This window comes from Vigna angularis, chromosome 10 (assembly GCF_016808095.1).
Source record: "Vigna angularis cultivar LongXiaoDou No.4 chromosome 10, ASM1680809v1, whole genome shotgun sequence".
Taxonomy (NCBI): domain Eukaryota; kingdom Viridiplantae; phylum Streptophyta; class Magnoliopsida; order Fabales; family Fabaceae; genus Vigna; species Vigna angularis.
Genome location: NC_068979.1, coordinates 16264183 through 16276625, shown reverse-complemented (window position 1 = coordinate 16276625; position 12443 = coordinate 16264183). Strand labels below are relative to the sequence as shown.

At 39.1% G+C, this 12443-nt stretch overlaps 2 protein-coding genes across 2 annotated transcripts; both read left to right on the top strand.

Moving 5' to 3' along the window:
• The first annotated feature begins 7444 nt into the window (after positions 1 to 7444).
• LOC128194412 (uncharacterized) lies at positions 7445 to 9139 on the top strand. The gene has a single exon (XM_052870002.1). The coding sequence runs from the start codon at positions 7445 to 7447 to the stop codon at positions 9137 to 9139; it is 1695 nt and encodes a 564-aa protein (XP_052725962.1).
• A 458-nt stretch (positions 9140 to 9597) lies between these two features.
• LOC128194411 (uncharacterized) lies at positions 9598 to 11085 on the top strand. The gene has a single exon (XM_052870001.1). The coding sequence runs from the start codon at positions 9598 to 9600 to the stop codon at positions 11083 to 11085; it is 1488 nt and encodes a 495-aa protein (XP_052725961.1).
• Positions 11086 to 12443: the final 1358 nt, after the last annotated feature.

The following is a 12443-nucleotide window of genomic DNA, read 5'->3' as shown; positions in this document are numbered from 1 at the left end:
GCATTTGATGAATTGAGAACGGAACTACAATTGAGGCGTATACTTCTTATACTCTTCATCACCAAGAGTGGAGCTTAGAAGATTCTTTGCTAGTTCATCCCGGTTGAGTCCAGTGGGAAGTGCAGTCTGGATAAGGACGACCAGTGGTTCAAAGGTGTGGAGAGAATCTCCAATACTAAGAAGTGTCTTAGCGGGAACCAGTTTAATCATTCAGGGTATTTGCTGACTGGGGAACAAATCATTGGTGGAGTAACAATACATTCCTCTCATAGGAATTAGTCAAGTAAGAGTTTTTACTTAGATTATTTCCCAACAACGTTCGGTTTGCGAAGGAAAATGGAGTTTCTGGAATGGGTCCAATGGAACATGACGTTGTAAGGATATGCTGATCGATTTAAACATATTATGAGGTCTCATACTGTGAGAATGGATAAAGAAGGGCAGTGTAGAAAGTTCGCGAACGAGTTAAGGGTGAGGTTAAGTTGATGATCAAGTGTTCGTGCATTCAGAAGTTTCCAGTTTTGATTGATATAGCGAGCGTATTTGACGAAGGCGTAAGTAGAAAGTCAGCAGATGCAATCACTAAGAGACGAAGGACGAAGGTGTATGGAGATACGGTTCCAGGAAGATTTTTTTATCATCTGTACCGTTCGGTATTTCAGGACAACAAGGTTAGTAAGTTGTTTTAAACTGAGGAGGACATCATCTGTGGACGGTCGATCCTAACATGGAGGGAAACAGGTAGTGTAAGCGGGGTATAATGAAGAGTTATTACAAACAAGAATGCTTACTGGGCAGAAAAGTTAGTTCACGATCGCTACTTGCTGGGAGATTTCAACCAAAGGAAGATGGTAGATCTTAGAGTAAAAAGCCGAATGTCAGAGTCATAGGTAGTAATGTTCGAAGTCAAGACGAGCGTCTGATATTTTTGTTCGACCAAACAGTTTTTGTTTAACTGTCCTTGATGGTTGCTTTTCAGTTTTAAAAATACTAAATCCTTGTACTTGTAAAGCTAATTGAAGATCAGTGGAATACAAATCCTCAGTGTGTGAGTTTTTACTATCTCTTTCTTACTTCCATTCTTGACCGTTCGTTACAAAGGGATTTACCGTTCGGTTTGATACTTTTGACGTTTCAAACCAATTGATTTGACGTTCGGTACAAAACTCTCGTCCTTTTTCTATCCGTAAGTTAGATGTCCCGTAATATAGATGTGAGCGTGTTACTTTTTGGCGTTATCTCACTTGGAAGTTATTCCTAGTAGATAGCGTGTAACTTGCTCGTCTTTTTCTTGTGGTATGGACCGTTCGGCATCAAGTGGTATACATTGAACGGCAATGAGGGGCGTTTGGGACGTGTTTCATAAAGAGTACCTTTGAGTTATCCCTTCAGCATGAGGATGGTGTCCCTTTCTTATGGGACAGTTTCAACTGAGTTGGCGGATCTGAAGAAGGACTAGCTGAAGTAGTTCAGAGCCGCACGTTCTGATTTAAGTACATACAAACCTTGCTAAGGAAGAATCAGAGTGGCGCAGCGGAAGCGTGGTGATTATTAGTTGAGAAGTAAATTATAAGGATTGAGTCAACACTACGACGAGGAAGTGGTTCGGTGGCTAGGAACGCTGTGTGGTAATGATTTGGATGGGCATACTCACCTACCTCTCAATTTCGACATCCATTGCGGAGAAGTGGACAACCAGTTGAAGATTCGTTCAACTTATTATCCCAGACGAACGGCCAGGCGGATAGGACAAACCAAAAATTTGAAGACTTAAACTTGTGCACACGTTTTGAATCAATTAGGGGTCAGAGATAAGAATTATCTTTAGTATAGATAAAGAAGAAAATCCTAGTAAACGATCTCTAAGAATCTTTCTTTTTCTACGCTAACCAAGAAATTCATTACCTACTCTAAACCTAAAATATTTAATACTCTACTTCAAATTATATTTATTCAGTTTCTTGTTGTAAATCGTTTGGTTTTGTCTGATCAATTGTGGCCAAACATTCTCTTCCTTTGAGCGTTCGATTATGAACGAACGTTCAAATCTTTTGGGCTGCTCGGTTTCGATAGTTCTTTATCGTTCGATTATGAACGAACGTTCGTGTCTTTTGACTGCTCAGATTCATTCGTTCCTTATCGTTTGACCCTTTTCGTTCGTTCCTTATTGAATCGTTCCTTATTATTCGTTCTTTACATTTCGTTCATTCTTTATCGTTCGTTCTTTATCTTTCGTTATTTATCTAACGTTCGTCATTTTTTTGTCCTTCACTTGGATTAGCTATATATATATTGTAACTGTCTTGGTTTTCAATAATAATTTATTCCGGGATATTCAGATTATTCTTTTATGTTTTCTCTCTTCTGTTTCTCTGTTTCTTCTGTTTCTCTGTTTCACACTCAAATCAAATAATAAGAAACTTCCATATTAATTTTCCTCTTAGAAAACTTGTGACTCTTCCTAATAATAACTTCTTCTCTCGTTCGGTATTTATGTTACCGATCGGTTAACCTCTCAAAGCCAATGTCTCTTTATTTAAAAGTTATCGACTGGTTCCTTACTTCAGGGTTCTCCTGAAATTTACTATCTCCCCATAAACATTTAGTCCTTACCCAAACATAACCGTTCGTTATAGTTGAACCAGTCAACATTGAAGAATTGCTAAAGACGTGCTTCTGGGAAGAAGTCGTTCGTCCTAGGAAGCTGCTGCCGAAGGTTCTTGGACTGTAGACGCATTGGGACGGTAGCGTATGAAAATATCATTGCCTCCTCAATTAGCTAATCATCATCTAGTTTTCACGAATCACCACTCTGGAAGTATATTGGAGACTCGTCTAAACGTACTAGATCTAGAAGACGTTCGTATTTAGGGATACCGATTTGTATAGATCCAACCAGTATGTATTGGAGATACCCCAACCAAGTGTTTCAAGAGAAAATCCATCAGAGGGGTGATAGTGGTCTGGAACGAGAAGAATGACGACATTAAGAGAGAAGTTGAAGAATTGCAAGTAGGGACAAAGTACACCGTCTACCCTTTAGTATGCCTTGATTTTCGAGGACGAAAATTTTTTTAGTTAGGAGGAATGTGAGACCCTGGAAAATTAACACTGCAAATCAGCTGTCAAATCACAATTAATGCACCCCACATCACTTGCACAGAACCATTAAAACCCACTCTACAATCCATGCATGAGCGCCACTTGTCACACTAGAAGCTTCTGAAGTCAATAGTGGGGGTGCAGGTGTCGGCAGGGGATACGCTCGTCCGTTGGACGTGGGTTGAACAAAAACTGATTTCTGAAAAACCCTTCCACTACCCTGCACGCACTCTTCTTCTTCCTCAGAATCAGACTTTTCATTTTCTCCACCTTGTCTCTAGAAAACCTCCATCTTCTCTCTACTGTTACTCACCCATTTCTCCTCCGTTCAACATTCAGAACCGTAGGAACGATCCCTGCATCGTGAGCTTCAAATTGAACCGAACAGTTTTAGGAACTGAAGCGGGTAAGTTTTCCTTTAGTTGTTCGTCCTTAGGTTTCCTGAAAAACTAAGTTTTTGGCTGCATGCAAGTGTGTAGTCTGAGCATATCGATTTTTCTTGTGGTTAGATTTGATTGGAAGAGTAAGCGATCATTACTGGTAGAAAACGGTAGCTGGACGAGTCACAATTCTTTCTTATTGAGCGTTTCAGTCATCAATCCGGGTAAGGGAAGCTTAGTAATTTAATTGATACTTGTATGTTGTATGCAAGCATGATATGAATTGAATGTATGAAATGTATGCTGATTTGGTATGCATGAACGAACGTTGTTGTACTGAATGAATAGAGTATATGTTGGTTGAAATGTATGTTTATGGTTGATACGTATGAATGGGAAAATGGATGATTATTGTATAGTATGAGTTGTTAATATGAATTCTATAAAGTATGTGAATTAAATGATGAATATGAAATTATAAGATTATGAATCGTATGAGAAATGTTGAGTTAGAATAGATGAAAAATCTGAATATGATAACTCTTACCTTGATAATGTACGCTCGTCGTTGAACGGTCTTATACCGTTCGGTTTCCTAGTAAATGACTTAAAAATGGAATTCTTTCATTCGGAAAGTACTCTGATCGAGAACGAGCGTCCTCTTGTGAAATGCTAGGTTTGAGCGCTCGGTTCAGCTTAGCAGTATACGAATAACTTTATACTTTAAAATCAGTAACGCTCGGTCTTATACCAAGCGTTCGTCATAATTAGTGCTCGGTCGTATACCTAGCGTTCGTTCAAATGAGCTCTCGGTCTTAGACTAAGCGTTCGTCCTAATTAGTGCTCGGTCATCTACCAAGCGTTCGTCCTAAGAAGTGTTCGGTCTTATACCGAACGCTCGTCCATACCTTTGATTTCGGAACATACATAAATAGCGTTCGTCCAAATTATTAGTAAATGTATATCATCGCGTTCGGTCATTGACTGGCAGTCGATCCCTTTAAACGAATTGTTCTCAGTATAATTAAATAATTGTCTTGTTGTATCTTTATCCATTTGAATTTGGTCTAGAGTCTTTGTACCTAAATTATTCTGAACATTGATGTTATATCTCTAAGAGTCGGTTCATTCAACTGATTCGAGTAGCAGTCACGTTCGTCATGTAAGTGCGTGTTGACTTCTTCGGTTTGACAACGAGCCTTCTAAAGCTATTCTTTAGCGTTCGTCTTCGTTCTTCAGAAGTATGAACGTTCCTTATTTTATACTTTTAAAACTAAAGATAGAGATGATGATAAATTATAAGATGTTGAAGTGCGAACACTATATTGAATGATTATACGATTATGGAATTTGAACGAGCGTTCCAGGGAGGAACGACTCTTATATATATTGAATATTAAATTTGGTAAAGTATGACTGTGGATAAGTTAAGACTCGCTATCCATCCTGATGTTCCGTGAGTACTATCTTCATGTAGAGGAAGTATGTCATGTGTGGGAACGGCAGGAGGTCCTTAGTCCATTAGTTAACATGGGCGACTAAGAACGGACTGACCTCGAGTGGCAGCTGTTTGGTGTATCCTAGTTACTACATCACTCGGGTGCAAGGACGCTTGTAACTACACAGATTCATACAGTCCGGACGGTCGATCTAGAATATTTATATATATATATTTTGGTTGATGTTATATGTTGAGTATGTGCTTGTGTGAATTGAAATGTTGGTGTATATGTTGATGTATAAATTAAATTACTTAAGCTTACCCTTTCGTATTTCCTTGTGTTGTCGATTGTCTATGTACGTTCGTCCTGTCATTGCAATGATCATCCGTGTGGATGTGAGCAGATGGAGGTGCGTCACTTGAAGAGATGCTAGAAGAAGAAAATTTGGAAGACGCTAATCTGGTGGAAGTAGAAGTTAAATCCGAGCCTTAGAGCGCTCGCGTGTTTTTCATTTATTAGTCTTTTAGTTTTATTATGGACGTTCGGTCAAGGTTTTGTAAGACCGTTCGTCCCTGAACTCATGTTTCTGTTGCGTTCGTTTATTTCTGTATTTTAAGTCGTTCGGCTTTTGACTCTCGTTTAGAAATGTAAAGACTGCACTGTTTTACTGATTAAATGTAATTGATTCTGATTATGGTAATTACTGTATTTTGGGATGTTACATTTTACCGGGTTGTTTATTTTGCGAAAAATATATATAAAAATAAAAATTAATTAAAAACAAAAGAAAAAAATTAAAAGATAAATTAAAAATTACAAAAAATATCTTTAAAGGTTTAGACACATGTGTGATCGCACGCATCGTCCTTGTGCTAAAAACCTTTTCCTTTTCTTAAATAAAATTACGAAAAATATGTTTTAAAGGTTTAGGCACATGTGTGATCGCACGCATCGTCCTTGTGCTAAAAACCTTTTCCTTTTCTTAAATAAAATTAAAAAAATATATTTTAAAGGTTTAGGCACATGTGTGATCGTACGCATCGTCCTTGTGCTAAAAACCTTTTCTCTTTCTTAAATAAAATTACAAAAAAAATATGTTTTAAAGGTTTAGGCACATGTGTGATCGCACGCATCGTCCTTGTGCTAAAATCATTTTCTCTTTCCTTTATAAAAATACAAAAAATATAAAATCTTCAAAAACTAAAAATATCTACAATTTCAATCAACAATCAATATTGCTAGCCAGAACTACGTGATCCTTGATTCTCCATCAAAAGTGGAGATACGTAGGAGCAAGGCTAGTCCTTGACAGGTTCACTTCCCCAAAAATCCAAATTTATCCATGATCATTTTCCAAACAAAATTCTCAAACAATTTCCTAAATAAAATTTCAAGCAATTTCTAAATGAACTACGGAACCCTGATTTCTCATTCTGAATGGGAATACGTAGGAGCAAGGTCAATCCTTGTCGGGCTCAAAAAACTAAAAAATATTGTTTGTTTCTTTAGAGTTTTATTTTAAGGGAAAGTTAAACATTTTAAAAACCACATCATATTCGCGTATTTAGTTAAAGGTACTGCCTTAGGGCAGGCGTTGTAGGGTGCTAATACCTTCCCTACACGTAACCAACTCCCGAACCAAGAATCTGGTTCTAATAGACCATGCCTTATCATTTTATGGTTTTTCCGTAGTTTTGCAGAATAAACTATGGTGGCGACTCCAAAATCTCTTTTTCAAAACCCGTTTCTCTTTTTTCATGGATCGTCGTCCCGTCGCGATTCTGGTTGCGACAGATGGCGACTCCACTGGGGACTTCAGAGAGTCAGGCCATTTAATTAGATGTGCGAATTGGATGTGGTTTTTCATTATGTTTTCCTTCCTTTCTTTTTTATCTATGTTTGATATTTGAAGTAATTGCGTGTGGATCATGTTGATTGTTTTATATTGAACCCTAGGATAGAAAAACATGTTTATATCTGCTTGGATTTTTCTGGTTTGTATTGCAGGTGAGGGTTTGGGTATGCATTATGTTCTCCCTTCATACACACACTTTATGCATATCATGAGTGGGGCCCTATACTCGGGTTTGAGCGCATCTTAGAATTAAAGGGGTTGTGTAGCGGTGTCACTCTGGGATGTACTTCCTGTTTGGCTATCGTGAGAACTCCACCCAGAGTCTGTTCTTTTCATTCGTGTCTCCGCATCTAGTTGATTACTCTGACTGTTGTGGAGAGACAGTGAAAAGAGTCATAGCTCTGGTGGCCTTGATTTAAGCATTAGGGAACTATCCTTGTGAGATTGCATATACTTAACCTTAAACCTCAAGTCTTGAACCTTATCTATAGCACGAAGAGAGATGTGTGTCGTCTTATAACCGTTATTTTGTTTTTCTTAATAAAATTAAACACGTTGTACATATCACTATATCATTATGCGTCTTTCTCATGCATTTTTTTTATGGTCTTGCTATTGGTTCTAGGTAGGAAGTTATAAATTTGTGACTAAGCCCTTGAGGTAAAATGGAAATTAACATGAGATTTGAAGTTGGTCGGCCTTCAAGTTCAAACATTTTAAAGGAAAGGTTAGCCATTGAAGCAGAGGAAGGAAATATGGATTGTCTGAGAGAACTGGTAAAGAAAATGAAGACATCCCAAAAGGATGCATTCAAGAAAGAGTATGGGAATTTGTTGAGCTTATTAGAGGTGGAGGTCCAAACATCAGCAATTACTACTTTAGCCCAATACTATGATCCACCGCTGAGATGTTTCACTTTTCGGGATTTCCAACTGGTACCAACAGTGGAAGAATTTGAGCAAATCTTAAATATACCTCTCGAGGGAAAAGCCCCATACAACTACCTTGGGCAGTATACCCCTGTCTTGCAGCTAGCGAGGATCATGAAAGTACATCCTATGAAGTTGGAGAGCAAGTTCACAATCAAGGGCAAAGTGAGGGGCCTTCCTCAAGGATACCTAAAGGGATACTTGCATCGTTTGGCTGAAGAGGAAAACTGGGAAACATTTATGGATGTATTGGATCTTCTCCTCTATGGTGTCATGCTTTTTCCTAATGTCAAGGAGTTCGTCGACTATGCCGCCATGAACGCATTTGTGGGATACAAAGAGCGTTGTGAGAATCCAGTTACTGCTATCCTGGCTGAAGTTTATGGGACCCTTAATCGTTGTTATGAGCTAAAGGGAGGAAAAATGTTATGCTGTCTACCAGTGTTGTATACGTGGTTCATCTCCCGTGTGAATGAGGACGCCTTGAATGCCACGTGTCCCATGGATGAGCTACTGCAGTGTAAACCAAATGCGAAAGGGGCAAATGAATGGGCGCAACTTTGTGCAAGTTTAAATGAGGGGCAGATTAAATTGTGTGTCCCTTGGCAGCGTAGATCGCAAATCATATATCATTGCGGGAGGTACCCTAATGTACCCCTCATGGGTATCAGGTGTTGTATTAATTACAATCCTGTGTTAGCACAAAGGCAATTTGGGCGTCCTATGAGAGGATCACCTACACCTGCATCTCTTGCCATATTGCAGATCTATTATGAGGAAGGAACCTTTGTTGAAGTGCTTCATCAAGTTAGGAATGCTTGGGGCAACATTGTTCGTGCAGAAAGGGACCCCAGACCATGGACTATTGATGAAGGAATTCCTTACAGCCATTGGATTGTAGAGAGGGTTAGGACAGCGAAGTTGCCTTTCAAGTTAATTTCTCCTAACCTAGATTATGGAAAACAATTTCATGAGGCTGAAAATGAGGAAGTAAAACTGTTGAAGGCAAAACTCGAGAAAATGAAACTAGAAAATATCAAGTTGACCAGTAATCTTCAGAAGCTACAACATGATTATGTGAATCTTAAGCAAGATAGTGTGGAAAACAGCGAAGCATACGAGGTGTTGTTAAGAAGACAAAAGCAAGAGCTGGTAGCGGCCAACATTGAGCTGACCTTGAAAGACCGGGAATATGGTATAATTGAGATATCAGAGCGTGTTACGAAGCAGTTGTGTGACCAATCCCAGAGGGATAAGCAAAAAGCACTAGAGGAGCTGTGCAAAATGCATGTTAGAATGGACGACGCCGAACAACAGGCGAACGCAGCAGTGACAGAACTGAAGAAGGAACGTTGGCATCGGGCCGAATCAGAGAAGAAACATCAAGAGTTGATGAATCAGATGAAGGAGTATACCGTTGAACAAGGGTGAGTTAGAGAAAACTGGAAGAGAAGTTTCTCACAGCTAGCTTCCCTTGCTAATGAAGCCATTAAGGATGTCCCTAAGTTATTAGCGGATGCTGAATCTGTAATGCCGATCTTTAATCCGCCTAAGAAGGTCGAAACTTTCCTCAATTACTACAAGAAACTGATGAGAGAAATGAAGAATGTGATGGCTACGGCTCGTGATAATTGATCGTGATTTTGCATACCTCACATGTGGTGAACTTAAATGTTGTGGATGAATTGTCCTATCGACTTTGTTTCATGTTAATTTCCAGATTATACATTTGGCAATGTTTCACATCTTTATAATTTCTTACTATAATAATTGCGTTACTTTGTCTTTTCTCTTTTTCTTTTCGTTTTTATTTTCTTTTTCTTAATTTATTTCATCTAATGAAATTCAGATTTAAAACACCCTAAAGAACACGAACCAGTGACAAAATCATGGAGAACCAAGGAGAAGTTCAGGAGGGGATGAAAGCCGATATCCAACAGCTGAAGGGACAAATGAGTCAAATCTTAGAGGCCCTGAATGCCTTACAAAGCCCTGGAGATTCGTGCACACAACGACCGCAACAAAGAGTTCCAGAAGCATCAACTTTCCCTTCCTATGGTCTTCCCCCGAATTACACTCCACCCTCAGGAGTGGGCTTGGAACATCTTGACACTCAAAAGGCCGAAGATAATGCAGTTGAAGTAGAAGACGAGCCTGGGGCGACCACTTCCACAATTCCTGGGCAGACGATCCAACCAGGTATTGAAAGCATGATAATGAAAAAACAACCTGAGACGAAGTCTCCATCTTGTGTCATTACACCAGCAGATTTTAAGGACGACGAGAGTAAATTAGAAGTCTTTGAGAAAAGATTGAGAGCCATAGAATGCGAAGGAAGTTTTGAACTTGGAGATGCTAGAAAACTATGTTTAGTTCCTGATGTGGTGATACCTCCAAAGTTTAGGTTGCCAGAGTTTGAGAAATATCAGGGAAATACTTGCCCAAGGAGCCATATAACCATGTACTGTAGAAAAATGGCAGCTTATGCCAACGATGAAAAACTTTTGATTCACTTCTTCCAAGAAAGTTTAACTGGCGTGGCTCTAACTTGGTACATGCGCTTAGAAACGACTCACATCTACTCATGGAAAGATCTAGTTGATGCATTCCTAAGGCAGTATGAATATAATAAAGATTTAACACCTGACAGAGTACAACTGCAAAACATGGTGAAGAAAGAGTCTGAATCATTCAGAGAATATGCCCAAAGGTGGAGAGAAATTGCTGCTCAAGTAGAACCGCCTCTGAGCGACAAGGAGATGACTACCATATTTTTGAATACTCTACAACCACCATTTTATGAACACATGATAAGCAGTGTCTCCTCAAGTTTTGCTGACATAGTGGTAATTGGAGAGAGGGTCGAGGGTGGCATAAGAAATGGAAAAATTGCACTAGGCCTACAGCTAGTAGCGAGTTTAAATGAGTATGGTCCTAGACATGAGAAAGATAAAAAACGAAGAGCTAACTCACATTTTATGGCCCATCCTCAAATGTCACATTCCCATGGGTCCAATCGACCCATTGAGCAAAGAAATTACAATCGTGATGAGAAGGTCGCTAACTTCACTCCTATCCCCATGACCTATACAGAGCTACTGCCAGATCTTCTCCGCAGAAACCTCATAAAGGTTTGTCCAACTAGGCCTATACGACCTCCGTACCCAAAGAGCTATGACACAAACGCCAAGTGTGATTATCATGAAGGAGCGTATGGACACTCAACGGAGGCATGCAAGGCTCTAAAGCATAAAGTGCAATCTTTGATCAATTCAGGATGTTTAAAGTCAATCCAGCACTCTGACGAGGCGCGAGTTTGCCCCTACAAATGCCATGCACAAATGAAGAACTATATGGGAAAGCATAGGTTGTTGTAAAAGGCGAAACTGATGTTGTTTTGTTCATGTTTTGAATTGTCTTGCTATGAGGGTTATGCTCATGGATATTATGCTTTCATCCGTGACTTTTAATGTCAACTTTCATTATTTGGTATCTCCAAGGTTTACTGGAAATCATGTCCTAATAGGGTGTTGTGGAGAAAACGAAAGTCGCGAATAATAATAAATAAAAAAAAACACCAAAACAAAAAAATAAATAAATAAATGAAGGCAATATTGAGTTGTAACATCCCAAAAATACAGTAAAAACTATAATTTAGAATTAATTACATTTAACAGTAAAACAATGCAGCCTTACACTATAATTAAATTTCCAAAACCGAACGGCTTAAGTACAGAGTTGTATACACACAGCAGTAACGAAAAGTTCAGGGACGAACGGTTTTACAAAACCTTAACCGAACGTTCATAATAAAAACTGAATGACTAACAACTAAAAACCTAACGAGCGCGCTAGGGCTCGGCTTTAACTTCTACTTCAACCAGATTAGCGTCTTCCAAATTTTCTTCTTCCAGCATTTCTTCAAGTGACGCACCTCCATCTGCTCACATCCACACGGATGATCATTGCAATGACAGGACGAACGTACAGAGACAACAGACAACACAAGGAAAACGAAAGGGTAAGCTTAAGTAATTTAAGTCATACATCAAGGTATAAAAATAAGCATTCACAGTACACATCAACTCATAATTCAATAAATATAACAACATACGACGTATAGTACTAGACAGACCGTCCGGACTGTATGAATCTGTGTAGCTACAGGCGTCCTTGCACCCGAGTGATGTAGTAACTGGGATACACTCAACAGCTGCCACTCGAGGTTAGTCCGTTCTTACGTCGCCCATGTTAACTTATGGACTAAGGACCTCCTGCCGTTCCCACACATGACATACCCCCTCTACGTGAGGATGAGTACTCACAGAACATTAGGATGGACAGCCAGCATTAGCATAGCCACAGTCATACTTTACCAAATCCAATATTCCATATATATGAGTCGTTCCTCCTTGGAACGCTCGTCCAGAATTCATAATCACATAACAATTCCATATCATGTTCATCCTTTAGAATCTAGTACTTCGTTCTCATTTTCAACTTTAGTTTCCAATATCTAAAATAACGAACGTTCAGCCCTCTGAAGGACGAGGACGAACATTAAAGGCGAGACTTAGAAAAACTCATTGACACTCAGAATAAGACGACCCATGATTATTTGACGAACGTCATTGCTACTCGAATCAGTTAGATGAACTGAATCTAGAACGATACAATCAATATTCATAATAAGTTAAGTACGAAACCTCTATGCCGAATTCAAATGGATAAAGGT